Source organism: Cyrtonyx montezumae, unplaced genomic scaffold, assembly GCF_038088225.1.
Source record: "Cyrtonyx montezumae isolate F1298 unplaced genomic scaffold, pur_monq_1.0 scaffold_19, whole genome shotgun sequence".
NCBI lineage: Eukaryota > Metazoa > Chordata > Aves > Galliformes > Odontophoridae > Cyrtonyx > Cyrtonyx montezumae.
Window position 1 is genome coordinate 9,492,230 of NW_027071925.1, and position 27,531 is coordinate 9,519,760.

Consider the following 27,531-nt stretch of genomic DNA (forward strand, 5'->3'; position numbering starts at 1 on the left):
AAATGAGCATTTCAGTGTAAGCTACCTATCCTGTTCTGGCCTGGAGAAGCTGCAGGCCAAGTCTGGATTCTGTTTTCACCAGCTCGCATCCCAAAATTTGGGGTATATAATTGGGATTTTTGCAACATTTATTTATGTCAATCTGAATTTGGCTTTGGAGCAAAAAATTAAACCTGAACTATCCTCCAGGTCTCGAGCCTTGATGCTATGAAGAGCCACTTTTCTTTCATTCACAATGGAATTAATGCAAAAAATATCCCCTTGGCCCTTTGTCTTTTGTTGAGGTAAGTCAGCAGGGTGTGATGCCCAAACCCACCTGCTCCAGGAGCCTTCTCCTCTGCTCCCACCACCGAACTCTCCTTGCTTCCACGCTTTGCATCTTCAGGTGCCCTATGGCCCCCGGCTCAAGAAAATTAGGAGCCATCAGCACGATTGTGGCTACCAGCTCTATAACAGTATGGAGAACCCTCATGCCTTATTTATTTATAATGGAAAGCAGTTGATTAAGAATAAATAAACAAACAAAATGAACAATGGCAACAAAAGCTGTGTCCAGTAGATTTTCTCAGAGTACTCCCCAGTTTCTGCGCTGTTACGGGAGCTGGCGTGACCAGCTCCGCTGCCCCCGTACATCTGTAGTAGGGGATCTCCAAAGCAAAGTCATTTTAAGGCAGCCAGTGTTCACTCTGCAGCCATCTGCTCGTTGCATACGTGTGGGAAGAGGATTGCCCTCACTTTCCATTTTGAATGACGGTGTGGGATTGGCATCCCAGTTAAGCATACATCAGATTAAATATATTTTCAAATGCTTTATTGTCTTCTCAGATAAAAAGAAACACTGGTACTCTCAGAGCTCAGACTTTCTTCAAAGCTCGTTTTACTTTTAGGACCAGCACAACAATTACGTCTTTGATTATGTACGATTTGGGTCAAGTAACTGCTTCAGGCTGCTTTGCAGGGAGCAGAGGGGATCTGCCAAACTGCACTGCCGCATTATTTATATAATGCACATGTTATGCACTTGGACTGAGAGCATTTGCCACGTGATGAGAACACTTTTGTTAGCTCAGAAGTGTGTAGAATCACATGATTCTGAAGCTCATAACTCAAATGTTATCTTTATTTTGGTTCTTTTTTGAAAACCAGGTGTCACGGTATTAGTGCTTTGTTTAAGGAAGAAGCAGGTGTCATTCACCTGCAGTCTGTTCAGCAAAGTGCTGAGAGCATTCTACCTGCATCCAATAAGATGCGTGGAAGTATATATAGGTGCTGATGACTGTGCGATTGAGTCGCTTGGTGATTTTTTTTTTCTTAAATCGGTCTTTCAGCAATGAAAGGAGGAAGAAAACAAGCACGCTTTGGCCTTTATCCCACCTTCTATTTCAGCTTTTCAAATTGCTTTGAAAATACCAAAGGAAACTGCACAATTTCATCTGAAGAGGTACGAGGAGCATTAAAATAACCACAGCACTGCAGAAAGCGGTGTAACAGAAAGCAGCAGCGGGTACAGGGAAGTGCTGATTTCACGATTTATCAAAGGTTACTGCCCCGCTCTCACGGAGGTTAACAAGGCCGCGGCTCGCCCAGAATCCACTTCGATCCGCGGGGCGGAAGGCGGCACTGATGCAGGCAGGATCCGCGCGGCGCGGCCGTCCCAGCACTGCTCCTGCTGCTCCGTACGAGAGCCCTCGGCATTATCCGCAGTGCGGGAACGCCGCCCCGCAGCGCTCCGTCCCCGGCCGCACTGTCCCCGCAGTGTCCCCACGCGTGGCAGCGCCGACCGCCGCCGCTCCAATGCGGGGATTTGCTGCGGTCGCTCCGCTCACCCTCCGGCCACGAACCACAGCAACCAACGCGTTCCCCCCTCGGCATCACGGTCTCGGTCTCCCTCTGCCGGTTCCGCTCCCCTCCTTCCAGCGCTCCATTTTCCGCTTGCGGACGCAGAGCGGGAGCGGTCATCCGCGGCCCCGCGGCTCAGCCCCGCCGCCCCCCCCCCCCCCAGCCCCACTCCCCCGCGGCTCAGCCCCACGGAGCACCGCCGGGAGTGGAGCCGCACTCCGGCAGCTCCCGGCCCCAGAAGCGGCTCCGGCGGCCGCCAGCGGGCGGCTCTGCGCCCCTCCCCCCCATCAGCATCTCCTGCAGAGCTGGGAAACACATTAATAACACGCGCACAGATCCGTATTTTGATGGCGTACGTGGGTTTGCTTTTCTCGTGACACGCGCTCCTGCGCACTGAGAGCCGCCACGCGGAGCCAAAGGCGCCGCAGCCCCACGTCCCGTCCCGCCCCGCGTGGGCCCCGGAACGCAGCGCGCGGCCGCCGTTTCCGGGGGGAGCTCCGTGTTGAGGGACGCCGTGTCACGTGGGCGCGGCGCCGCGGAGCGCTGTGGAGACGCCAAGATGGCGGCGCGCGCCGTGTGCGGGCCGTGGGGGCTGCGGGTCGTCCACGCGCGCTTCTCACAGCGCGCCGCCGAGTTCCGCAGCGCCTACAGCCTGGACAAGCTGTACCCGCCGCGGGACGGCGGCACCGCCAGCGCCACGGCGAGTGGGAACGGGCGGGACCGGGCTGAGGTGGGCTCCGGGCCGGGCCCCGCGGCCGCTGCCTCCCCCTGCATAACACTGCCTCCCCGCCCCTCCCCTCGTGTTTTCCAGGTGGAGGCCGAGCCGGCGGCCCTCAGCATCCCCGTGGGTGAGTGTCACGGCTCAGCGGAACCGACTCAAAGCGTTTTCTGCGCATGAAAGCGCACGGCCCCGCGGCGCAGAGCCGGCGTCGTGCCGTGGGCTCTGCGTGCTTCGAGGACACGTCGCCCATCTTCGCTGTTCTCACAGTGGATAACAAATATTTAGAAAATGCAGCTAAAATGGGCTGACTCTCAAAATGTCAGTGCTCAGTTTGAGCTGAAAGCACCACCAGGAGGCTGCTTCCAGTCCCACACGGCATTTCAGGATGTCAGTTACCTCTGTTGCTCGCTGCAAAGCTAAGGGCTGTTTCCCAGGTCAGCATGTTTCTGTTCTCCTCCTCCAGACCGACTGACCATATCCTACAGCCGGAGCAGTGGCCCCGGTGGGCAGAATGTTAATAAAGGTATGAAGGGTTCTCTGACCTAAGGAAAAATCCCAGTTGACATCCAAGCCTGAAAGCTGTTCTCTGTGCTCTACGGCAAAATATTATCAGCTTGAAATTAAAAGAACACCTTTGTACTGCCTGATGTGAGTTTTTCGTTATTACATTTTAAACACAACTCCTAAGTCTGCAGTGCCCGAGACCAGCAGTAGCAGTCGTTCTCCCAGAAGCACTCTTAACTGTGTCACAGCAAACATCACTTCTGTAATCTGTTTTCCTCGAGCATACAGTAATCCAGCTGGATTCTTAAGCTTTCCTATGCAGTAAAGTGGTGGCTTAACTCAAATGAGGAAACAAAAAGTATTTCCTGTTCTGCCAGGTAGGAACTAGCTGATAATAGCAGTAAATCTTGTAATGTGTAGGAATGCAAACACCATAAAATTGTCTTTTAGAATAGTATGTAAAAAATGTAGCAAGATATAAATTACGGTCCTTCTGGAAATTCCCACTGGCATCAGCATACGTTTAAAGGGCAGCAGAGAACAGACTGAACTGCCTCATAAAACCCAGGAGGGATATCTATTGCATTTGAAAGGTCCTGTTTTTCCTTCCAGTGAATACCAAGGCAGAAGTCAGGTTCCATCTGGCATCAGCAGACTGGATCCCAGAAGCTGCGAGAGAAAAAATGGCATCAATGGTAACTCCCCTCTCCCAGCACTTCACAGTTCCATCCAAAATGTGGCAAACATAACCAAGTTTCAGTGATCACATCATGCTTTTACCTCCTCAGCACAGAAATAAGATAAACCGAGCTGGTGAGCTGATTGTGAACTCTGAAGAGAGTCGCTACCAGATGAGGAACCTGGCGATTTGTTTGGAAAAAATCAGAGTCATGGTGAAAGCAGCTACTGAGAAGCCCAAGGTGGTGTCTAAGGAGACTGCACAGCAGCTCATAGCCAGGTACCACTGCTGAGATGGCTTTTGTTTGCTCTGGGGAGGGAAAATAAAAGAAAAACAGTTTACTGTCATTCTAGAAGCAACTCTGTAAACAAAACAGAAAGATCTTGTGGTTAAAACTGCACCAGGGACACACAGTATCTTCTCAGGAAACATTCTGATGTGGCTTGATGACAGATACTCATTTAGATTTTCTTTTTAAAAAAAAAAAAAAGCTAACAAGGTAACGTCCCAAGAATGTCCACGTGCCTGTGGACATCTGTCAGCTCCTAGCTGAGTGTCTGTTTAGAGAGCTGGGGTTTTTTGTACACTAAAGAATCTTTTCGTTGTGTTTTAGGGTAGAAAAAATGAACCGTGAACGATTAAGACAGAAAAAGATACACTCCACCATAAAGCAGAGCAGGAAGGCAGATTTCGACTGAGAGCAGCAGAGCTGGAAGTCTTCGATGTACAACCTTTATAAGGAAACGTTGTTGGCAACTGTGGATGATACTAAACTGAGCCGGATGGAATAAAGCCTGTCTAAGAACGTCAATAAAATCACGTTTGGAGCCCGCTGGCTCTTTGTGCTTTCTGGTCTCTGTCTTTGTAAGAGCTCCCTCTGCTGCTGAACGTGCAAGCAACAATAGATCGGTCAGGAAAGAAAGGAGCGACGGCTTTCTGAGCTCAAGTGTAAGTAACAAACAGAGCATTCACCGTTTCCAGCAGCTTTTTTCTCAGATTTTAGTTAGCTGGTTTTGTTTTTCCTGTCTTGGAAAGCACGGCATTTCACTGAATCGGCCCACAGCTGCAGCAGGGTCGGCAGGAGCAGCCTGCTCTCCTTCAGCACTTACAGACAGAAACCATCGTGTTCAGCACAGGGCAGCTCTGGCCTCGAAGCACAGCTCCGAGCGACTCAGACTCCTGAGCCGCGGCAGTTGTTCACTGTGACCCCACAGAGCCCACGGGGCTGAGCTGCGCGTGGCGGCGCCGATGGCTGAGCGCGTGGCACACAGGCGCGCTGAAGCCACGCGTTTTTTCTGCGCTTTGCAGGGCCCCAGTGGCCTAATGGATAAGGCACTGGCCTTCTAAGTCAGGGATTGTGGGTTCGAGTCCCACCTGGGGTGAGCAGAGGGGCTCTACTCTTTTAGACAAAAAAACAACGCACGGAGGGAAACGCCTGCCCCGCTCCTGCGGCTCTGAGCGCGGCGCTGCGCCCTTCCCCTGCGCAGTACCCGCCGTGATGAATCCACGCAGACATTTCTGCCGCGCTCAGAACACGGGAGGGAAAAGAAGACCCCCGGGGGGCACCGCGCCCGGCGCGGAGGATACGGCCGGGGAAAAGATCCACCCCAGATGGGACTCGAACCCACAATCCCTGGCTTAGGAGGCCAGTGCCTTATCCATTAGGCCACTGGGGCTGCGCCGCAGTGCTTCCCGGTGTCCCGGGTTAACTCTGTGCTGCCCGGGCGGGCGCGCCCCTCCCCCCCCCCTCCCGTGCTGACAGCACCGGGGCGGCTGCGCACCGCTCAACAGAGGGGCGAGAAGCGACGGGACCCCCCGAGAACGGGGTCCGTAAATCCCTAAGCCCGCAGGTAACAGAAATAGAGCAGAATAAAAAGACGAAGAGAGGGGCGTGGCTGCCTGACCTTAACGAAGCGCCCGTCCGTATCGGCACGCACTGACACGGGGAGAAGCACTGCCGTCCTCGAGGCGGGGCGCGTGGGCTCGAGTCTCTCGTAGGGTGAAGAAGTGGTTTTCCTCCTTTTTATCTCAGCGGTTTTTGCCGCCCCGCAGAGCACACTCCACTGCCGCCCGCGTCGGAATGAGCCGCACGTGTGGCCCCGACCGCCCCCGGTGCGCGCGGAGCCCCGGGGGAAGAGCCGCCCCACAGCTGCACCTGACGGCGCGCCCAGCAGAAATTAAACGATTCGTGATCTTAAAACAACCACGAAGGGACTCGAACCCTCAATCTTCTGATCCGAAGTCAGACGCCTTATCCATTAGGCCACGTGGTCCCCCTGTCCAAGCTTAAGGACCCGTCACGCACCGACGGGGTCCGTCCCCCCCACCCCCATTCCATCTGCGCTGAGCACCGCGCCCCCCTAATAGCGCTGGGGACAATAACGCTGGGGACGGGGAAGCGGGAGGGGGCCCCCACGTGTCAGTGTGACAATGCAGCAGCCCACCCTGCCCCCCCGCACCGCGCGGGATTCCCACGGGCAGCGCGGTGGCGATCTGTGCTGGGCGCCCCAAACCGCGCTGCTGAGGACGGCAGAAATTCCGCATGCAAACGCAGCCCGAGATGCGGGGCTCGGGAGCGCGGCCGCTGAGGAGCCCGGGCAGCACAGCGGGGAGGGCTGAGCTCTGCGGGACGCGTGGCCCGCAGCACGGCATCGCCTGCGGTGCACATCTGGGCCAAAATGGCTCTGCTTTCCGGGCAGCAGAGTCATTTCCTCCCACACCTAACAGAGAAATAACTTGGAAAGAAACTTCACTTTAGGTTGCAGTAGCGTGATATAGCCCTGACCGCAGCTGCCTTTTAAAATCCATTAACTCGGTAGGATAAAAGACCCTCGAGCAGCTTTTTAATGCAACAAATTGGAGAGGGCTCTGGTCCCACACGCATTTATGCGCAGGGCTCTGGTCCCAGGGCACCGCGGCTGAACTGAGTGCCCGCACCGAGCAGCTCCACGCAGAGATGCGGTTTTTTACTTCTTCCCCTCTCAGTAAATCCTTCCCATTAGCGCCGGCCCTGCCCTGCCCTGGGAAGGGTGCTGGGCCGCTGTCTCCAGCGTCTGCGGACAGCGACGGGGCCCGAGGGGACGGCTCGGAGCTGCGGGGGGGGGGGGGGGGGGCTGGGGAGGGCTGCGCCCCACGGGGCGGTGGGGACGGCCGGAGCTCAGGGAGAGGAGCGCTCAGGCAGAGGAGCGGAGTGGGGCGGTGCTGGGTGGGGTTCGGGGTCGGACTCCGTGGTCCTCGAGGGCTCCTCCCAGCTCGGGATGCTCGGGTGTTCTTCCATGGCCGCATCCGCCGCTGCCCCGAGTTGCACCTCGGCGCTCCCTACACCCCCTCCTCCCCCCGCGAACCCTCGGGACGGTGCGCGCCGATGTGCGGCAGAGCTCTGCGGCTGCGACTGAGCTCCGTTCTAAATTCTCCCACTGCGTTAAGATCCTTAATTACTTTCCCGCCCCACGGGAAAAGTGGGTCACTTCTCACCCCGCGCCCGTCCGTATCAGCACGCACTGACACGGGGAGAAAGGAATGAAAAAAAAGCGAGAAAAGAGCAGCGTGTTCACCCCAGATGGGACTCGAACCCACAATCCCTGGCTTAGGAGGCCAGTGCCTTATCCATTAGGCCACTGGGGCTGCGCGGGATGCGCGCTCCCGCCCGTGGGAACGGCCCCAAATGTGGCGGCGTTGGCAGCGCGCCTCCCCCCCCCCCCCCCCCCCCCCCCCACTCCCCACCCGCGAGAACACGGACAAGAGCGGCGCGCGGCCACGCGCGGCTCCCGGCCCCGCCGCGGGATGACCACGCGCCGATGGAGAAAAGGGAAATCCGCCGCACCGCGGCCGGGCCGGGCTGAAAGAGGGAAGCGAGCCGGGGTACGCGTGACCCTGCCGCTTCTCTGTGGGGATGGGAAGGGCCCAGAAAAGGAGAAAGCGCGTTAAACGACCACGAAGGGACTCGAACCCTCAATCTTCTGATCCGAAGTCAGACGCCTTATCCATTAGGCCACGCGGTCGCGGCTGTGTAGCCCCCGCGTGGCCCGGCCCCAGTCCGCAGCCGCCCCGGGCGGGGGCGCGGGAACTGCTCGGGGCCCCTCCGCCCCCACGGCCACGCGCGGCCGTCCACCTCCACCGCCCTCTGCTCCTCCTCCCACAGCCGCAGTGCAGGGGCTGCCAGCTGGGTTCGGGTCTTTGGGGAGTAGCCCTGCGCTCGGGGTCACTGGCTCTCAGACATCGGGATGTGCGGAGCAGCACGAGGCCGGGAGGGATCGCGCCCTGGGAGCTGGGGAAGGTTGGGGAGCCCCATGACGAGGAGTGATGGAGGAGAGCGGGGAAACCGAGAGGAAAATCCTGGAAAAAGCAGGTGGGATACACCTGTTTCCCATTTGTCACCGCACGGGGGACTGAATCCCACTGCAGGCAGCCCAAGGTGAGCTGCAAGAGCAGAGCTGCGCAGCGGAGCGCAGGGCCGCGCTGCAGCGGGATGCTGACTGAGCAGCGGACAGATGCACAGCTCCAGAACATTCCCACCTCGCAGCTGAGGCAGCGAAAGGCACTTCTGGGGGGTCACCTCCAGCACTGCTCACCACCTCCAGTGGTGCCTGCCAACATCAGCTCGTGCAGCCCTCAGCAGATGCGTCACTCTTCCTCTCCCCGTCCCCTTCTGTGTGGTTCAAACCCTCCTGCATGGCCCATAATTTCCCTCCTCCTGTTCCACGCGATTGGAGGTGCTCAGGTACCATCTACAACATCCCAGGGTAACGGGACTTTTCAAGACTACAAAAACTGGGGCTCTTCCCCCACACTCATAACATCACTCAGTGTACCTGAAGGCATCACTGGAACCACAGCAGGAATACAGGCAGAGAGGAGGATGGCTGAAGGAAAGGCAGAGGGGGATGTAAAATAAACATCTCTGAGACCTTAATCTGAACAGTGAGGACTTGGAGCAGCACCTCAGGAGGACAGAGTGTCAGCTAGGAGGCAGGAACAACATCAGTGATTGCACAAAGTGCTCAGTGCTTAGGGAAAAGGGAGAGCAGCCTCTCTGCCCCCCAGAGCCAATTTTCCTACTCCATTTCAGTGGTGTTACATCGGCCCTGCAAATGAGACAAGATTTGCTGTTGAGTGGCTTTGGCTTCCAGCCTCTCCTTTGTAGATATGAGCCCTTTTTTCCCTCTCCCTCAAATTGTTGGATCTTTGTTTAATGCTCTTCTTTTTCCTTTACCACAACTAAACAGCACTCCCAAGAGCCCTCTGAGTGCATCAATCCATTAGCAAAGTCTTCCTTCCAATGCAAATACAGACTCAAGCTCCTGTTCACAAAACACCAATCCCTCATTAGTAAATATCAAATCAACTTCTGCATAACAAATGACGTGTTTTGGAACTGCTCATAAAGTACCCGGTACCATCTGCCTCTTTATTTGGAAGCAGAGAAGATGCAGCAGGCTTTTATAGCTCTGCTCACACTTTCTCTTGGGACAGGTAAGTTCAAGAAGACTGGAAAAGCTTTGAGGAGCTCTGTTCTCATCTGTGTGAGAAGGGATTCATGATGTTTTCCATACCCACACCCCGTGCCCTTCCTTTCATACATCTCTTTCACAGGTTGAGATCTCTCCTGATCCTTTTCTGATTGAAGTGTATTTTTTTTTCCACTAGGAGCTGCTCCCAGGTATATCTGCACCTACTACGATGTCATTGAGTACCTGAACATCTCCTCTCACAGCAAGCTGCACACACACATTCTGCCAAAGACGCACTGGAAGGAGCCTCTGGAAGTGATGATGGATTTTATGCTGATAGCAATTCTGTCTGTGGTAAGGATGCACAAATTTTGACAAGTCTTTATAACAGAAATCTGTGCCATTGATAGATGGAGGACAGATCTTTCTGCAAGACAGGACGGGGCCAGCAAGACCTGGGTGTCAGCTGCTTCCACTCCTTCAGCTCCGCTGCTCGAGTCCTCTGGAGGATGCTAACAGCCCACCCTGTCCTCCTGAACTAGGTTTCCACAATCTGTGCTGTCCACTGCAAGATTGCTCTTGGTGGAGAGCTCCAGGGCTCTGCATGGGGTATAGCCAAGAAAATTAATTAAACACCTTCCATTTTGTTTCCCTAGGCTGAAAAGCTCCAAACCGTCACTTTTTATTTCGTGTTGAGCTTGGTAGGTTCCATAAGACCGTTTCCCTCCTGTGCCACCCCGCACCATGGCTGGGGCTGAGCCCAGCACTCACCTTTCCCCTTGTGCCTCCTTCCCCAGGAGTGGACAAACACGTTTGCAACCTGGGACCCACAGGATTTCTGTAACATTTCTAAAATTGTTCTGCCCATGGATTCATTCTGGTCACCCCCAATCTTCATTTTGGAAAGGTAGGTTCTCACTTTTTTATCCATCAGCTTAAGAAAAACACTGGATGCAACCACGCAACCGTTGGTAACACCGTAGGAAATGGATAAACGCAGTTAAAAGCCGTTCCCGTAAGCTAAGCGTAACCGAGAATTTCATATATTAATGGGAAAAAGTAGCTTATATAAAGCACTTTGTGGCTGAGTAATGCTGTAGCAGCTCCTGAAATGCAACGTATAGGCTCTGTGAAGCCTGGAGAAGCAGCAGGGGGACGAGCAATGTGGTGGGATGAAATTACCCTTAGCAGTTTTTGCAAGATAATGGGCGGACCTCTTTGGATCCAACAGCAGGTTGGGCATGGCTGCCAGCTCTGTGGCTGCAGGGGGAAGGGATGGGAGTCAGCAGGCAGAGACCAGCACTGAGCTCCTTCCCCGGAAGCCCACACATCCCTTCTGCTGCGTTCCACGTCTGTGTGGCTGGACAGAGCCGTCCGAAAGGGACACTTACAGCCCTGGCTTTTGTGCAGCTGAGGATGGTTGCAGTACCCTGCAGCTCTGCACTCTCCAGTTTTGTTTCCAACAGAGTGAATGAATGGAAGTCCAACTTGGAGTACATCGTTGTCACACACAACGGCACCTTCAACACCAGCCTGCCCTTCCAGGTCACTCTAACGTGCAGCCTGATGATCCTCAAATTCCCCTTTGACACCCAGACGTGCAACATGAGCATCACTTCATTTCCCTACCCAGGTAAGTGGCAAGTTATGTTTTACCACAAACAGGCTAAATGTGCAAAAGGAATAGCTGAGATGGACCCCAGCTGACTCCTGGTTCCCTTAGCAGCACCACTCACTGCCAGGGAGTGCTGTTTAGTTAGAGGGAAAATGAGATCAGAGTTGTGCCGTTGGCACCTCTCCCGGCACATCTCCAAGCACCTGGGGCATTCTCTGGACAGCCTTCCCCTGGGACTGGTCTTTACAAGCCAAATGGCAGCCCTGCTGTGAGAAGCCTGCTATCTGCTCACATCTGATTTTTGCTCTCATCGTGTGTATGCAACCTTGGCTGGGAGGGAAGGGAAGAGGAAATAACTGATGTCTGATAGAAAGCTCAGTTCTGCCACTTCCCTCCTCTCCCCCTGCCCGAAAGCAACGGATCTTTCCATGAAGGTGAAACGGACACCAGCTGAGATGATGGCAAACAGCCAGAGCCTCTTCCTCCCTGATGGTGAATGGAGGTTCACCAACCTGAGCGTCAGTGAATACATGGAAGAAATGGACGATGGAGAATTTCCTGTGATCACCTATATGGTACTGCAGTGAATTCATTTTGTTTTATGCTAATAGTAAAACTATGTATATATGAAACAAGATAGCTTTCCACATTATGGAGCAAGCATCCACTCAGCACAGCGTTATTTCTTGTTCATTTAAATCCTGTCCATCTTCTTCCACAGATTTCCATGGAGAGACGACCCACTCTGTATATTCTGAACCTCATCCTCCCAACATGTGCTCTGTATCTGCTTGACATGGCTGTATTGTTTGGACCCAGCTCTCTTGAGGAGAAAATCAGCTTCCAGATTTCCATCATTCTTGGCAGCTCCATGTTAGCTGTGATCCTCAACAACATGCTTCCAACGTCCTCCAACGAACCACCCGTAATAGGTACTTCATATCTTTACCGAATAAATACTGCATTTTACACAGATAACTCTAAGAAAATAATTGGGCATTTACAGACACATTCATGAGCAGTGAAATAATGAAAAATTAAACTTTACCAGCTGGCTGCAGACAGCAATTTCCCCCCTTCTCAGGGGGACTGCAGATTCAAGGAAGTCATGCCTGTTATCAAACGCCTTATTTGCTTTCCTGTTGTTTTGCAGTGGTCTTTTTCTTAGGCACCTTCCTGCTGATGATCATGGCTGTGCTAGACACCTTCTTCCTGTTGCACCATCAGCACAAATCCCTACGCTTGGACAAAGCCTTCAGAACTGTCCAAAAAGGTAAAGCAGCCCATAATTTCTGAAGCAAGGTCGGGCTGCCTGCACCTCACCTGCAGGCTCGAGGGAAGCGGGTTTCCTCTGGGAAGCAGTGCTCCAGGCAGAGGAGTCCCAGCAGCCCCTATTCCAGCGTTTGCTCCTTGCAGGAATGCACACCGAGCCGATGACCAGCCAGGCCATGAAAGCCCCTGCCAAGAGCACCCAGGAAAAGGTGCAGCAAACCAAACGCTGCTGGAAGCCAGAACAGGACCCGGTTCTGATAGTTCTGGAGAAGGTGCTGCTCTGCAGCCATTTCTTCTTGTCACTCTTTTTCTTCACCGTTATTTTTATAAAATGGAGCAGCTAGGAGCAGCTCTGCCCATCGCTCGCTCGGTCTTTCTCCATTTTGTTTATTCAAAGCCCTCCGCTGTGTTTTCTTTTGCTGCTTGACTCATAGATCCAATTGTTTCAGTTGCCTACATTAGAAAACACAAAACCAAACAAAAGCAACAAACCAGGACTGGGGCATAAGGTCTGCATGCACTGCACTCCAGTCAGTAAAAATACAAATATTCTAAACTCCATGGGCTAGCAAAGTATTGAGACAAAACCATAATGGAATTGGAAGAGAATATCTTAATTCCATCCAATAGTAATTCTTACAACTACGTCAGAAAAAGGGACATGGAGCCCTTCCTCATCTATGGAGACGTTTTCATTTTGAGGAAGGACATTTAAGAATTCCTACTCAGATAATTAAATAAATCCAAGTACGAAGCCTTTGTTCTGTTGTTTCTGTGATTTTCATCGAGATCTGCAACATGCAGACACCCACAACAGTAGGATCACCAGGATTATAGGGGACATCACTTGGGATGTTTTAAATACCATACTTCTGAACATCTGCATCTCACCTACACCCCTTCAACTCCTATTGCCTGCACCAATACCATCACAACCAACCTGGAAAGCAGCCCCAGCGCACTGCCTCTGAAACTACTGAGACAGACCTCACACTGCAGATTACTGCTAAATGTGACATATTCTGTGGTGCTGCAGTGTAACTCTATCTCCTAAGCAACAATTCATCAGCAAAGGACAAAACAAATTCCCTGCACCATGCAGAGAATGGGTGACTTGTTTGCATTACAGAAAATGTGTTAGGACTCAACGTTATTATCAGACCTGGGACCAGAGCTAAGATCTTAGTACTTGCTGTGAAATCAAGCTCACCAGTAAGAGACAAAGTCCATGAAAACCACCCTCCTCACACACTGCTGTGTGGTTCCACATTTCTCAAAACTTGCAACTTCACATCTAAGATCTAAACCACAGAAAGGAGGGAAAACACTTTTATTTAAGAGATAATTCATTCTGACAGTCATCAGATAAACTGTTTCCAAGTCAGTTTACAGATCAGCAATGGGTTTGTGTGGCCAGAATGGATACTTCTCCCTGTCCAGTCTGGTTTCAGGGAAAGCTTCATGCAAGTCTTCAAAAGTCATCTGTTCAAACGGAATCATGCTTCTGAGCTTCTGAAGCTTGAAGTGGGAGCAGAGACAAATATGTTATGAGTCACTCATCAGCAAGAAAGAGCAAAGGACACACAGGAAAGAACAGTGTGTCTGCCAAGCAGGGTTAAAGAGAATATTCACAAAGCAACATCCGTACTTACTTGCTGCTCATACTCAGCAATACGAGCTTTGGAGGCTTTCACATACTCAACAATGTTCTTGGCCTACAGGAAAGCAGAGGACACAGTGAACGTAGTTACAATAAAAAGTGCAATCTAGAGTGAACCTGCAACATCACCTTTTAAGTTCACATTAAAACTCACTGTCATTACAGAAGTGGACAAAAGCTTGATCAAAATCCAAACCCTTCTCAAAGCAGAAATTCTTTTGCTTAGCCAAAAGCCAGAGACACACAAAGACGAGCCATCCTCTCAGGCTGTTCTGCCTGTGCAAATGCAGACTCAGAACACACCCTCCCCCTCACCCCTCCCCATCTTCACAGGACTCAAACACAAGCCTGAAACAGTTCAAACACTTACAGCTTCCTGCTCCTGAGCATCAATTTTGGCAGTTTGTGTATCCACTGGTTCAGGGACCTTCAGTGCACTGAACTGCAAAATGAAAGGAAATTTTAGAACAGTTTGATTTACATAACCCTTCCCATGAAAGGTCGTTTTCGCTAGCAGCAGGGGAGCATTCCTGCCACTCTCCCTAGGACACACTCACAGATGCATAGCTTAACAAGCTTTATGAAACTGATCTCTGAATCTTGAATGCACATTTCACAAGCAGCACCACTTATCTGTATGCTTAAAGCAATCTGTTATGCACTGCATATCATCATCGGGACGAGTTACACTGCATATATTCATCACAGCATTGTACACAGCAAAGAACAGCATCACGAGGAAGTCCAAAAGCTAAGATAAGACCAAAGACACATCCTAGCATGGACAGATTTTCCTCAGAGTTCCCACATCTATCCAAAATCTGTCAGCTCTTTTGGTCTTACAGCAGCCAATTTCCATTCTGCCAGTGACATTGTGTGACCTTCAGCAAATGTCTGGCTTATTCTTTTCAGTTTATTTCTAAATGGGATGGCAACTCGGCAGGCATCAGTTAGCTTCCCATGTTTCTTAGTCTGCAGATCTGCACTTCTCATTTTTTACTACTCAGTAAGTTAAGGAGATACTCCAAATGTTTGTTTTGGGAGAGGCACTACCCAAATTCACTCTGCAGGACACAAAGCAAAGGAAGCTGCTAGTCAAAACTGACAACTCCTTTGTTCTGGTGTTTTCTGCTAAAAGCTGTTTAGCCTCCAAAGAGCAGCAATACACAGCTGACAAAGATACCAACCTTCTTTTGAAACTCATCCACCATGCCAGCTTTAGCAACAGCAGTCTTGTAGTGGGCCCAGTCAATGGCAGGGGGTTTCTCAGGCAGCGCAGCCAGCCTAAGGAGAGGAGGACAGCAGTCACCGCCCGGGCCAGTACAAACCTGATGCTATCACTTGCTCCCTGCTACTCTCAAGAGAGTTAACAGACCCAGCAGAGTTGAACAGTAAATATCTACAGGTTCCTTAATAAAAAGTAGTGATGAACCACTTCCAAAAATTCCCTCCTCCCCAAAGTAGATTTTTCCCTATGCACAGACAAACACAGCCTGCAGCCCCACTTCATTTCACACTTCTATGCAGTGTCTCTGAGAGACAGCTTTACAAGAAACACCAGGCAGCTTTCACAAGTTAGACAATGCCAACTGCAATAGCCAGCATGCCTCCAGCAGGAGACAGCAGAGCTCTTGGAAAGACGATTGCTTTGTACAGCATTTAACAGAGCAAAGAACCTCCCAACGCACTTTGTTTTTCCTACACCAAAGCAAAACGCTTTTACAGAACTACGTTTTTTCACTGTGGCTGCAGTCTGACTCCGCGGAGGATCGAGTAAAGGTTTACCAAAAGAAGCCGCTCCCGCCTGCCCTTAAAGCGACCGCCGTCGCGTCCCTCGAGTTTTGTGGAAAAGGAGAGGGGCCGAAGCCGGCAGCACGGCTCAGCAAGCGGCACTCACCGGGCGGACAGCGCGTCGCTGCGGGTCTTCAGGGCGTTGAACATGGCGCGCTGGTTGGCGGGCACCCGCTCCGCGAAGGCCGCCCAGTCGATGGCCTTGACGGCAGTCCTGCGGGCCGCCATGCTGCCGCGAGAACAGCGCGTTACGGCGCGCACGACCCGGCAACCCGCGGAGCCCCGGTGTGCTCCGGAGCCCTCCCCGCCCCTCTATCAAAGGGCGGCAGTCCCCACCCGGTGCCGCTCACCTTCACCGACCGCCACCGTCGTCCTCTACCACAGGGGAGCGCCGCGCCGGAAGTCCCGGTCCCATCAGCCAATCGGAGCGCGGCGCCGACGGAAACGCGTCACGCCACCCGGCACACGGAAGCGCTCCGCGCTCCGGAAGCGGGGATGGCGGAGCGGGCGGCGGACGGAGCGGCGCGGGGCCGCGCCCCGAGCCCGGGCCCCGGGGGGGTGCCGGGGCCGCCCAGCCCCCGCTCGGCCGCGCCGGGCTTCTCCGGCGCTACGCTGAGCCCGGGCCCCGCCGGTGCGGCCCGGCCGCCCTCCGCCTCCAAATGGGTGCGACTGAACGTGGGCGGGACGTACTTCGTAAGCACCCGACAGACGCTGTGCCGGGAGCCCAAATCCTTCTTGTGCCGCCTGTGCTGCCAGGACGGGCCCGAGCTCGGCTCCGACAAGGTGAGGTCGCGGCAGGGACATCCCGCTCCCCACCGGACCGGAGCGGGGTCCGTGGGAGTCCCCGCACCAACGCGCCCGGAACGCGGCGCTGCCCCCGAGCCACGCGTGTCTGCAGCGTTCCGGCCGCCTTCCCCATCCCCGGGAGCACCCCGCATCCTTCCGCTGCTATTGCATGCAGCAGGGAGATAAACTTCCCTAGGAACAGAGATTAAAGCGATGCTTCGCCCCCTGGACGCGTCTGGTCTTTCACTGTATGTACTTCTGCTCTTAGAAAAGATCCCCATACAGGAGCTGTAGTGGATATGTAACTTTGCAGCTGCTGCAGGTTAACGTACAGATTTTACAAACTGTTATTGTTACTGCAGGATTTCTGTAGATAGAACATGTTGCACAGACACTGTTTAACTGGAAGTTAAATTCTGGTTATGATCACACTAATCATTACCAATCTCAGCCAAGACAGGAGATGGCGTTTTGGAAGACCTCAGTGTTTCATTGCTTTAGAGCAAACTGCTCAGCAGGACGTGTGCTGCTTTAAAGTGATGTAAGGACGTGTGAAAAACTGGTGCACTGGCTTTGTCAGCCCCTCCAGGCTGGTTCAGGAGAAGCTTTTCGTTGTGGATTGTTGGTAATGTGATTGCATTGTGGAATGCCCAGCTGCTAGAGACTGCTCAGAGACAGGGCTGGCACAACGCAATGGGCATTTTCAGTAGTCCGAAGAAAAGGGAAAAATAAGTACTTTCAATTATCACATGCAGTTAATCAGAACTGGAAATCCAATTTCCCTTCTGAGTTTCTTTGTTAAAGTAGTCTGGAAAATAAATTTAGACAGAACACGACTGCCAGCTTTTGCATTTTTGTATTTTTGCAGTGAAGCAAAACTGCTAAGCTCTGCTTTTCTGTTCACTTATGCAAGCTTGGTTTGTGGAAGTACTGCAAGACATCTGCCAGCATTATTGAGCTGCAGCAGTTATAGCTGAGTGCAGATACTTAAGAAAAATGCTGTCTGAAGCATGGAGTCACAGATAGACTTTTTACAGGCAAAGGACTCCAGATGCTCAAAGAAAAGCTGATCTGTGTACAATTTTAAGATGAAATAATTTTTCCCAGAGCCCTTTAACTATGCCTGCTTCATTTCTGTACACACTCAACAGGATGAGACAGGAGCATATCTCATTGATAGAGATCCCACATATTTTGGTCCAATACTGAACTACCTCCGACACGGGAAGCTCATCATAAACAAGGAGCTCGCAGAAGAAGGTAAGAGAAACACATGGGAGGAACTGCAGGCACTGTTTGTACGTTTAGAACAGCATCTCTTCTCCCTGAACAGACAGCAGTTTTGAGCAAACAAGGAGCTTTGGTGACCTTCCCCCCAGAGAGGCTGTGTGAATGATACTAGAGATTGTACCACAGGACTTCTTACAATCCCAGGGAAAGGGGAATCATCTTTCTTAAATGTTCTGCTAACCACAAAAGGAGGCAGCAGTTAGTTGGACATTTTCTTCCAGCCTGGGAGTATGAGGTCGGTGGCACAGTGTGGGAAAGATTTGGAGTCAGTAGCAGGTATTACACTCTTGTATATGAATCATCTGCATTCTGCTCTTTGTAAGCTAACAGCTTGTCTCTGCTCTTGGTTCCTTCCTTAGGGGTACTGGAAGAAGCTGAGTTTTACAATATTGCATCACTTGTGCGGCTGGTGAAGGAGCGGATACGGGATAATGAGAACAGAACCTCTCAAGTAATGCACATGAAAATTTGTATATTGAAGTCAGCCATGTTCTGTAGCGCAGTAGAGGGACACGTGGCTGTAGGTGCTTCCAGTAGAAGTTATTTGGTTTATTTGTTTTTAACAGTGACAGTGTTTTTAGTTAGAGATAAGGCACAGCTACGAAGGATGATCCATTTTGGTTTCACCAGTAGAGACCACTAAGGTGTTTGTTAATACTGTAGGGAAAGACAGTGAACAGTTTTAAGTGCTAACAAAGACAGGGAAACAAAACATACTGCTTTGGGAGGTAAGGAGTAGTTCAACTCTTCCTTCTCTGCCTCTTGTATCAGCCTCTGCTGCTGAGCTGATTTCGTCATCCTGGTACGTACAGTTTCAGGAGAGTTATCATTTTTAGAAAGCAGTAAAAGGCTTTGAAAGCCAATGAAGTGCCACTTTCACTGGCACGTAGCCACCTGCAGGCTTTTAAAAAGTGTGCTAACTCCACATAGCAGTTTCAGAGTCAGTTGGATGGTCACAAGAATGAAACTTCAAAAAGTCCATGTGGCTCAAACTTACTCTGATGGCAAGCAGACAGAGCAGGAGGCCCTGTAGAAGGCTTAATTAGTTTCCCAGCTTGATACCAGTACTACAATTGGTCAGCTCCTGCTCGTTTTTCTTCCCCATGCTTTAGGGACCTGTGAAGCATGTATACAGAGTCCTACAGTGCCAAGAGGAAGAGCTCACACAGATGGTGTCCACTATGTCTGATGGGTGGAAATTTGAACAGGTACCAATAAAATGTCTTAATTGAGCAGCTGCCTCTTCTTACAGAATTAACTGGCAGGGAAATGCAGTTCTATCCAGGAGAGCTAATGGAACTGTGGAAAAGCATTACATGACTGAAAGACAGCTGCATTTGCTAGAGAGGTGCTGAGTGGCATGAGAAGTACACTTCCCCCAGCTGCCTTTGTACTGCAGCTATTTTCAGGGCTACGTGTCACTGAAGTGCATGTAGCATTAGATCCAGATTTGGTTTCTGGAATCAAATACAGTCCTGTTCAGGAGGACTGAAAACTAAAACCAGTGGTGGGGAGTGTGGGAACAAAAGAAAAAATATCTCATGTCTGTCGTTCGCTGCTAACACAAACATCAAAACCTGTTAACATTACTGGAAGGCTTCCTGCAGCTGCATCGTAGCTATGTAGACAGTCACCTGTCTAGGAAAAGCTGTTGAGTGCATCTATCTCAAACACAAAGTTGTTTCTTAAAATCCATCACAACTCGAAAGTCAGGCTGCACACTGTGTATTCACCTTTCCCAGAATCCTGGTTGAAAAGTTCACACTGCTTTCTTCAGATTACTTTGCTTTACTGTTTGGAAAGCAGAGCAGTTGTAAAGGATAAATTGCTCTATGCTCCAGGATGTCCTTATAATGTAATAATAACTATGAGACAGGAGTTCTTGGATCAAGACCAGACCCCACATAACAGTGATATCTTTATAAATTGAATTATGTTTTATCAAATTCCATCCTGACAGCACCTACGCAAAGGGTAGTACCAGTTTGCTACACATCCCTTAGCTAATTTAGTATCTGTCTGTGGTAAATAACTGTTCTATTTTTTCATACATCAAAGTCAGAAGGCCAGCTGAGAGCAGAGTTCAATGTAGACATTTAGTCTGGATCAAAGAGTGCACATTGCCTGTCCTTTGTCTGAATTAGTTTGCTATTACTCATTGCAAAGTCTAATGTGCTTTTCCTCTTTCTGCCCTCAATGACTGGAAAACGCTTTTTTGTGCTGAGCTTTACAGTTTCAGACTAAGATTTCTTGGTGGAGCTCCACGTGCTACTAGAGGGCTCTGGTGCTTGTCTAAATAATTGCCATACAAACACTTCAGGAAAGCCTGTGGCATGGGGATACAGGAAGGGATTTGACTTATTGGCACTTCAGGCCAGAGCAGGTCTCCCTGAACAAACAAAGCACACAAAGCAATTGCAGGATTAAAGCAGAAATCAAGATTTACCAATAGAATCATCCTTACCATGATTGTCTTCTATCACACAGCTAATCAGCATTGGATCTTCATATAACTACGGAAACGAAGACCAGGCAGAATTCCTCTGTGTTGTGTCTAGGGAACTCAACAATTCTACCAATGGCATTGTCAAAGAGCCCAGCGAGAAAGCAAAGGTAAAGCATCTCCTCAGGTGGATTGTCTTGAATTCCCCTATTAAAGGGAAAAAAAAATCTTACACTAGAAGATCCATAATTTGCAGTAGCTGTTTTGTGTACCAGCTTTCGTATTTCTTCCTGTATGCACAACCTTCCCCTGCTTCAAAGATTTCCTGGTTTACTGTACACTCAAATTAAAGGGAGGAAAAAAAAAAAGGAAAGATTTGAAAAAAGGATTTTGTGATTGAAGGACACTGTGGGGAAAAAGACTGACATAGTTTTTCCTCCTTCAATCCGTGCATTTTTGCCAGGATAGCAACAAAGGAGGACATTTCTAACAGCTGGCAGGCAGCTAGGAAGCATTCCTAGGGAGGAGACTGTTTAAACCAGCCTGTCATTTATTATGGTAGCATAAAAGCCAACAGGCTGCTCTCTTATTCCTTCTCTTGTTAGTCCATCTTTCCTTCTCCTGCAAAAGCCAAAGACTTGGAGCATGAACTTCAGCTTCTAAACTTGCCTGAGTTATTTGTGGTTGCTCTCTTCTTTTTCAGATTCTTCAAGAGCGAGGATCACGGATGTAACTCAAACATCCACTCCTCTAGAACTCCCAGGTGTCAAAAAGGCAGTCTGGCTGGGCACAGCATCCCTCCACAGTGCAAACTTCCCCTGTACAGTAACCAAGCTAATGCAAAGCAAAGCCGAGCCTGCCCTGCCAATTATAAATAATTCTAGTCATAACCAAAGGTTTTCCTCCTATTCTGGAGACGAGAAAAGGAGAAAACTCTTCCAGTTGGATAGTCCTTTACACAAGTATTTGTTTTTTGGTTTTGACCAGTCTGTATTGAATTTTTCCAACAATGGCTATGCTGAATTCCCAGTTGGATCCTTTGCAAAGGTTGCTCAGGTCTGCGTACCCTTGTGGTCAGTCCTACCTTACACAGGCTGCCATGGGTGGGAAGATCTGTTTGACCTGTGCCACTTTTTGCACCTAGGTCTGCAACCACCAGAATAGTGCAGAGACCTTGCAGTGCTCCCTCCTGATCAGGCAGTCCCCCACAGGTCAGAACAGGGCTTTGAAAGGAGGAACAAAGAAGCTACTTGTAAAACCAAACATTTTTCTTTCTTGCTTTGTGTTTGTTCCTTGTACAATTCCTAAAAGCAGAGCTTAGATATAAGGGGAGGGGACTTATGTGTGCATCTAACACTGGTCTTGCTGTTAACACTATTACATATGGGCTCCTGCTGTTTTTCAAAGCCCGTTGCTTCTCATGCATAAAGAGACCTGTGTTCACCCAGAGCAGTGACAGAGTAATGTCTCTGTCCCGTACTCTTCTCTACTGAAGAAGGATAGTGAATCTTCCCTTCAGTACCTTGCCATGACCATATATCTTAGCCTGGTGTAAAGTCACCAGGCTGGGACTTGTTCCTGCCAAGTTCAGCTTTGCCTTGTCTCCAGCAGCATGAGCTCTGTCACCTGCCTTCTCGCCAAGGGAGGACTGTGGGCTGAGTTCTTTTTGTACTGTAGCCAGCAGGTAGGTTTGATTTAACCCACGGGGCTCTTTGCAGAGGAGATCCCCTGTGTACATGCAGTGATTTAACTGCATCCTCCCTCATGTCCCCAACCTTTAAGAGATCACCTCATACTACGCAGGAGCATCACAGAATTGGGGGCAGGGGGAGGTTGGTGAAAAGTTGCCAAACTGTTGTAATATATTTTGTCCTGTGTGTCAACTTCTGTGACTTCTTTTGGAATGCCTTGGATGGATGTGCAAAATGTTCGTTTGTGCCTCTCTTGAACACTAATCTTAGCCAAACTGCAGTCAGTTTCCTCTGTTAAGCTGTGCCATCCCTTACCAAGGGCATGTCCCTCCTAGTCTGGTACATGGGATTTCTTAGGAATTTGCTGCTGTGTGTTTTTCTCCTTTCATCCCAGCTTTGTTCTTTGTAGCCCAGGTGTCCTGGCACTTTTTTTTGGTTTTTTTTTTTTTTTGAGTCAAATCCCAAACTGATGCTACATGCAGAGCTTCAGAGCTGCTGGAATTTGCAGACGTGGACAAGCTCAGAGCAGATGATTCACAATAAGGTGTCAGAAAATCCCCTGCCTGGTTCAAGGAGTTGGGTTCTTTTATGGAAAAATTCAGCTACCTGTAGCATCCTTACAGTGTTAAGATAAAGTAGGCAGGTTTCCTGTCTTAGCAGTTCTTGCTGGCAGGCCCTAAGGGTAGCAGCTGAAACAGCTGGTCTGCTGTCGTGGAGAACCCAGCTCTCCTCTCCATCTTCCCCATTTGTAACATAGTGAGATGGTCTTGGTGTGATAGACCTTGGCAGGGCCTGAATAACACTGTGATGTGTATAGATCTCTCTCCTCTGTCAGTATCTTGTAGTCTCAGTCACTGTGCTCTCAGCTGAGAAATCAAGAAGTAATGTGTGCAGGTTGACAGCCTGAAAAGCCCTCTAATTCTCAACATGTGTTCTCTCCCTTTCTTGGAGGAGGGAGTTTCTGGGGACCAGTCAAGAGATATCAACCTGAAGGTGACAGTGACTGGTTGAGCTGCATCTGTCGCATCAGTGCCAGCTGAACACCGTGCTACTCAAACTCACAGCAACACTAGGGATCTCACCTGAAGGGAGACATTCTGTCCAGTACAGTTCAAGTAGGTAAAAGCAATACCTTGTTCCAAAATGCCATGCGTGGTGAAGCCCACAGGAGATTGCCTCATGCAATCAGGCAGTACCACACCCTGCTGAGCCACAGAGAGCTAAATAAAACACCATCCATCACTGAGCAAAGCAGCTGGTTAACTCATACACATGAAAGATTATCAAAGCTGCACCGTGGATCTCCCCTCCACACTGCTGTCTGCAGGGAGGGCTTGTCAGTGCATTCGGGTCATTGTGGCTTCAGTGGCGTAGTCCTTGAGATAAAGAGTTGACAGAACAGTCTACTTCTGAATAGTCCTAGTTCTTGGGTGACATTTAGGACCAGGCACAAAGACCACTAATGTACAATCCCAGTGGAGGATTTCTCCTTCCCTGGTAGTGCTAGATGACCTGTAGCCCCAGAGCAGGGGCTGCTCTCAGCATGGTACCCCAGCTGCATCTCTCTTTGCTCAAGACAGGGCTTCTGTTACCTTTTACTTGGTCACAACTACACCAAAACTAACAACAAAGGTGAAATTTGCCCCATTCACTCAAAGGAAAAGGTGCACTGTGAGTAGGGGGAGAGGTTCTGGATATCCAAGAGTGTCCACTTCAAAGCATTCATCCTGGGAATGGAGAGTGTGACATTTTGTTTTTAAGCTTTTCCAGTGGCCTAAGTTGTTCCATTATGGCAAGACTGGAAATAACCTCTTATAGTGTCCTTGTTTCTGTACATTTTTAAAATAGATTTTCTCAGGGGTGACTGAGTGGGCTGAGGCAAAGGGGGCATGGGTCGCTGTGGGGCAGTGGGACGGAGCAGCTCCCAGCCCTGCAGCCAGGCTGTGGGCTTCTCTCCACAGGTTTGCCTGCAAACCCAGAGGTTTTGTACAGTTTGTCACCTGTCAGTGCCCTTTGCTACTGTTTCTCTTTGTTTATTAAATGTGTTTGAATAACAGTTGAGATGCTGCAATTAATTTTTTTCCAATAAAGATTCTGAAATGGGTTTGAAGCATATGGAGATTGACTGCAGACTGCTTTCTGTGCATCCATTTGCAGCCTTTCCAAAACAGATTCTGCTTTTTAGGGGAAGAACTGTACAAATTAAGTACCCATATATGGTTCTCATTCATTTGTGATGACTTGCCTAGAGAAATCTAGTTGGATTTTGGAGTCTTTGCTTACTTTCAGAGAACAAAGGCAAATTGATTTTCTCTTACGTAGAGCAATCTGAGCTACACACGTTTACCATTTTCACCGGTGAATAAGAGGAATGTTAATAGCAAGCACTAAACATACGTGAGTCATTTAAGGACAAGGGTTCTTTGGAGCAATTTTCATATGCTAAATGCCCATTTGGTGCAACACACAGGGCAGAAATGTCCAACATTTCCAGCAGCTTTGCCCCTTCCTATATTACAGAAGCCCCCCCAACGTCTGCAGAAGTTTGCAAACACTTCTCTGCTTTCCCATTAAAGGAAGAAGATGCAGCATTTCTTGCTATCACCAAGACAAATGCAGAACAAACGTGAGAACAAAAACCAGCACCATTTCTTAAGAGCTTCCCAGGTGTTCTGAGCAGGAAACTGCCAGCTGGGAGAGATTGCTCTGGGCATGCAGAGTTGGCTCTGAAACCTCAGGGGAGCATTTAAAATAGTTCATCTGTTACCTCCACCCAAGAGCGCCGCAGCCTTCCCTGTGTTAGCAAACCAGGGGATTAGTGGAGGTTTAGTTCTTTTCCTGTTTGCAGAGCTCTGCAGCTCATAAACGTGTGAAACAGAGGTGCCATGCGATGGGCAAACAGCAGGGAGGCAAAGAGACAACGTACTGCCAAGCTTTGGAGGTGCCAGAATTTGGACAATGGCGATGATTCGGGGCCTAACAGAGGGGAAAGGAGGAGGAGGAAAGATGAGGACAGAATGGGAAAACTTGGATGAACTTAATCTTTTTACCAGAACTTGTTCCTGCCTGAGGCTGCCACATCCCCAGCGCGGGGCTTGGCACTGCAGTGTGCAAGATGACACACTCACCACATGGTGTCGTGCAAAGGGAGCTCATGGGCCTGGCAGCCAGAGGTAGAAACCACAGCTGAACCACTGGAGTTGGTTCAGGACAACACCTTCAAACCCTCTTGTCCCACCTCTGTATCTCCATGCCAGACAGGACTGCAGCTTACTTGAGGCATTTATCAGCATCCAAATTCGTGGCCTAGGGCTCCAGCAAAGGGAAGTGGAAACCACAGCTGCATTTCTCCTCTCTACAAATCTGGGAGGTGTCTGAGCTCTGCCCTCAGCCATGAGTACATCGCAATGCCCACACACTGTCTTGGCTTTCACGTGACAGTGTGGCTCAGCCTGCTGCTCACTTCTCCTGCGCCCTGGGCTAAGTCACATCCATATGCAGGTTGGAGGCTCATGAATATTTGTAACCCAGCTTGGTGACTTGTTTGGGAAATAAGGACCTTAGTCACATCCTTCCACCTAGATCCAGTTTTGAAATGGTCACTGAAGATTTAACCCAACTTTCATCCTGGCAAATAACCCCTGCAATACCTGACCCCTACAGGGCTGGAGAAACACATCGGATTGTCCAAACCACAGCAAAGAAGGGTGCAATCCTCTGTCAGTCACCTTCAGGCAGTAGAATAGTGCCAGCCTGCTTTGTGCATGACCAGAGAGCCAGGCTCTGAATGAGAAAAGCAGCCACATGGGTCTATAAAATTCTGGGAAACACCCAGTGAACAGCACCTCCATCCTAATACTTCCATGAGTTTTCATCTTAAATTCAAACGCAAAGAAGCACATGGCAAGTAAGAACGGCGCGGTTATATTTGCCAAAGCAAGGGCTTTTGCCCATAAAATAAAGGCTGGAGATCACATGTTGCAGTTTCTGCCCCCACATCCAAAAACGCGGCCCTAGGCACACACAGAGCGGCCTGCATTTCACAGCAGGATGAAGAGTTCCAGCCCCTTTCCAGGAATCACAGTGGCAAGCACTGCATTGTCTCTGGGTGTGAGCAGGACCCGGTGGGGGAGGGAAGAGGGGGAGGGGAAGCATCTGCCAAAAGCAGCACTGCCAAAGCTTCAGCCTTGCACCCCAGGCAGAATACTGTGCCATAATGAAAAGCTCTTAACAGGAAAGAAAGATAAAAGCAACGAGCAATAAAGATTCAAATCACCCCTACACTGCAGCTGAGGACAAGAAGAAAAGCTGATGGGCCTGAGCTACACATAACCCAACACGAAGCAAAATAGGGTCAGTGCTGGAAGGGCTGCAGGGTACCCAGGACAAGGAGGCATCCCAAAACAAGAGCAATGCATGTCCACCATCATCCCAGCACATCGTCCAAGCAGTCAGTCCTTAACTCCCCATTAATAAGAGTGAGAACCACTTCCAGCATGAAGGTGCCCAAACACATCCTTATCAGACTGGGCTCTGGAACCATCCAAATTGGACACCAAGCACCCCCAATGCACACAAGGCAGCCAAAGGCTACACAGGGAGGAAGGCAACAGTCAGGAGAACAAGGGCCAACTTGCAAGAGAACCACATGCACTCACCCACCAGGACAAGCTGTATCTTGCCAGATTCCTCCAAGCTGATGGAAGCTGTCAGCACTTGCACCACAGACAGCTGTCACTTCAATTCTCATCTCCTACTTCCATGCCAGCATCTTCAGTACTGGTTGAGTCATTTTTGGCCCTGCCAATACAGATATCCTACCTGGTACTCCAGCTGCATTCTTGGTAATTGGTGAGCTCAGGGCAGTCAGGCAGAGCTGAGATTGAGCCAAGAGAATAGAAACAGTACTGGGACATCTGACCAAAGGCTGTTCTAGGTGAGGAGCCAGGCTTAAATGCAACTGGGAATCAAAACAGGTGGGGAGAATGTGAGGAAGGGGAGACAGATGAACCTGCTCAGCTGGGAGTGATGCTGGGGTAACTTGAGAAAGTGATAAACCAGCAGGTCTCAGGAGGTTGCTTTCAGGTGCTTGGAGAGCTCAGTTTTCATCAGGCTTGTATGAGTCTGAGGGGGTAATCAAAGCAAGAGTTAATTTGGGTGCTTCCTCCAGTCCCTGTGAGGAGCGGACTGGAGGCATTGGGGCTGTCCAGAGGGCTGTCCTGTTTTCAGCTCCTGCTCAAGCTTCTCTTAAGCCCAGCAGCAAACACATCACTTGGTTCCCATTGCTGTAAAAGAAAGAAGTTATACATTTCCTCTTTGATATTCAGTCCGTCAGTTCTGCTAATCTGGATATCTGGCACAAATTCAATTCATTTTTCTCAGAAGCAATCTCCAAGTTCTGAGGCACTGACAGTTTGGTATCCAAGCGCATGGTCTGCCTCAAAACTGCTGCTGAGGTTCAGATCTGCCTCTGAGAGACGGGACAAATCAGCAGAGAAGAGGGACCTGCAGTCACCTGCGTGTCCCTTAGGGGCTGATCCCACAGACACGAGCATGGGGCAGTACCCTGAGCACAGCTCAGCTGGGTTCTCTGCTTTCAGACATCCCAGTGACCTTCAGAAAATCACCCAGCACAAGACACGGGATGAAAAGGAATTTAAAAAGTCATTTATAGAGGTGTTTACCGAGATAAGTGCTTGGCTTTCCTACCCCCAACAGATACAGAGTGACCCCAAAAAAGTTTAATATCCAGCTCTGTTTACAGTAAACGTCTTGCCTCTGTGCACACAG

At 50.2% G+C, this 27,531-nt stretch overlaps 4 protein-coding genes and 5 non-coding genes across 9 annotated transcripts; 4 read left to right on the plus strand and 5 right to left on the minus strand.

Moving 5' to 3' along the window:
• The first annotated feature begins 2,398 nt into the window (after nt 1-2,398).
• Nucleotides 2,399-4,559, plus strand: MRPL58 (mitochondrial ribosomal protein L58). The gene is made up of 6 exons (XM_065735583.1): nt 2,399-2,569; nt 2,657-2,687; nt 3,024-3,083; nt 3,677-3,759; nt 3,853-4,022; nt 4,357-4,559. The coding sequence occupies exons 1-6, from the start codon at nt 2,399-2,401 to the stop codon at nt 4,439-4,441; spliced, it is 600 nt and encodes a 199-aa protein (XP_065591655.1). The 3' UTR covers nt 4,442-4,559.
• Nucleotides 4,560-5,052: 493 nt separating this feature from the next.
• TRNAR-UCU (transfer RNA arginine (anticodon UCU)) lies at nt 5,053-5,125 on the plus strand. Its single transcript has one exon. It is a non-coding gene; the product is annotated as a tRNA-Arg (tRNA).
• A 221-nt stretch (nt 5,126-5,346) lies between these two features.
• Nucleotides 5,347-5,419, minus strand: TRNAR-CCU (transfer RNA arginine (anticodon CCU)). The gene has a single exon. It is a non-coding gene; the product is annotated as a tRNA-Arg (tRNA).
• Nucleotides 5,420-5,943: 524 nt separating this feature from the next.
• Nucleotides 5,944-6,016, minus strand: TRNAR-UCG (transfer RNA arginine (anticodon UCG)). The gene has a single exon. It is a non-coding gene; the product is annotated as a tRNA-Arg (tRNA).
• Nucleotides 6,017-7,294: 1,278 nt separating this feature from the next.
• On the minus strand, nt 7,295-7,367 carry TRNAR-CCU (transfer RNA arginine (anticodon CCU)). Its single transcript has one exon. It is a non-coding gene; the product is annotated as a tRNA-Arg (tRNA).
• Nucleotides 7,368-7,671: 304 nt separating this feature from the next.
• On the minus strand, nt 7,672-7,744 carry TRNAR-UCG (transfer RNA arginine (anticodon UCG)). The gene has a single exon. It is a non-coding gene; the product is annotated as a tRNA-Arg (tRNA).
• A 1,555-nt stretch (nt 7,745-9,299) lies between these two features.
• LOC136048149 (5-hydroxytryptamine receptor 3A-like) lies at nt 9,300-12,424 on the plus strand. Its single transcript, XM_065735651.1, has 8 exons — nt 9,300-9,547; nt 9,850-9,894; nt 9,991-10,100; nt 10,660-10,826; nt 11,223-11,383; nt 11,530-11,740; nt 11,962-12,081; nt 12,225-12,424. Exons 1-8 carry the CDS (start codon nt 9,512-9,514, stop codon nt 12,422-12,424), a joined length of 1,050 nt encoding a protein of 349 aa, XP_065591723.1. The 5' UTR covers nt 9,300-9,511.
• A 970-nt stretch (nt 12,425-13,394) lies between these two features.
• On the minus strand, nt 13,395-15,760 carry ATP5PD (ATP synthase peripheral stalk subunit d). Its single transcript, XM_065735569.1, has 5 exons — nt 15,638-15,760; nt 14,928-15,024; nt 14,111-14,182; nt 13,733-13,795; nt 13,395-13,598 (listed from the first exon to the last, which is right to left on the minus strand). The coding sequence occupies exons 1-5, from the start codon at nt 15,757-15,759 to the stop codon at nt 13,467-13,469; spliced, it is 486 nt and encodes a 161-aa protein (XP_065591641.1). The 5' UTR covers nt 15,760; the 3' UTR covers nt 13,395-13,466.
• Nucleotides 15,761-16,026: 266 nt separating this feature from the next.
• Nucleotides 16,027-21,164, plus strand: KCTD2 (potassium channel tetramerization domain containing 2). Its single transcript, XM_065735561.1, has 6 exons — nt 16,027-16,314; nt 17,469-17,577; nt 17,967-18,058; nt 18,720-18,815; nt 20,095-20,220; nt 20,754-21,164. The coding sequence occupies exons 1-6, from the start codon at nt 16,027-16,029 to the stop codon at nt 20,781-20,783; spliced, it is 741 nt and encodes a 246-aa protein (XP_065591633.1). The 3' UTR covers nt 20,784-21,164.
• The last annotated feature ends 6,367 nt before the right edge of the window (nt 21,165-27,531 follow it).

Bases quoted from the DNA above. Each gene is read 5' to 3' on its own strand.
- MRPL58 (XM_065735583.1), top strand. From the start codon at position 2,399: ATGGCGGCGCGCGCCGTGTGCGGGCCGTGGGGGCTGCGGGTCGTCCAC. The intron at 2,570-2,656 runs GTGGGCTCCGGG...TTCCAGGTGGAG, and splicing joins ACGGGCGGGACCGGGCTGAG to GCCGAGCCGGCGGCCCTCAG. The intron at 3,760-3,852 runs GTAACTCCCCTC...TTACCTCCTCAG, and splicing joins GAGAAAAAATGGCATCAATG to CACAGAAATAAGATAAACCG.
- LOC136048149 (XM_065735651.1), top strand. From the start codon at position 9,512: ATGATGGATTTTATGCTGATAGCAATTCTGTCTGTG. The intron at 11,741-11,961 runs GTACTTCATATC...GTTGTTTTGCAG, and splicing joins CAACGAACCACCCGTAATAG to TGGTCTTTTTCTTAGGCACC. The intron at 12,082-12,224 runs GTAAAGCAGCCC...TGCTCCTTGCAG, and splicing joins CTTCAGAACTGTCCAAAAAG to GAATGCACACCGAGCCGATG.
- ATP5PD (XM_065735569.1), bottom strand. From the start codon at position 15,759: ATGGCGGCCCGCAGGACTGCCGTCAAGGCCATCGACTGGGCGGCCTTC. The intron at 13,796-14,110 runs GTAAGTGTTTGA...GCTTTCCTGTAG, and splicing joins ATGCTCAGGAGCAGGAAGCT to GCCAAGAACATTGTTGAGTA. The intron at 13,599-13,732 runs GTAAGTACGGAT...TCCCACTTCAAG, and splicing joins TTGCTGAGTATGAGCAGCAA to CTTCAGAAGCTCAGAAGCAT.
- KCTD2 (XM_065735561.1), top strand. From the start codon at position 16,027: ATGGCGGAGCGGGCGGCGGACGGAGCGGCGCGGGGCCGCGCCCCGAGC. The intron at 16,315-17,468 runs GTGAGGTCGCGG...CACACTCAACAG, and splicing joins CCGAGCTCGGCTCCGACAAG to GATGAGACAGGAGCATATCT. The intron at 18,059-18,719 runs GTAATGCACATG...CCCATGCTTTAG, and splicing joins ATGAGAACAGAACCTCTCAA to GGACCTGTGAAGCATGTATA.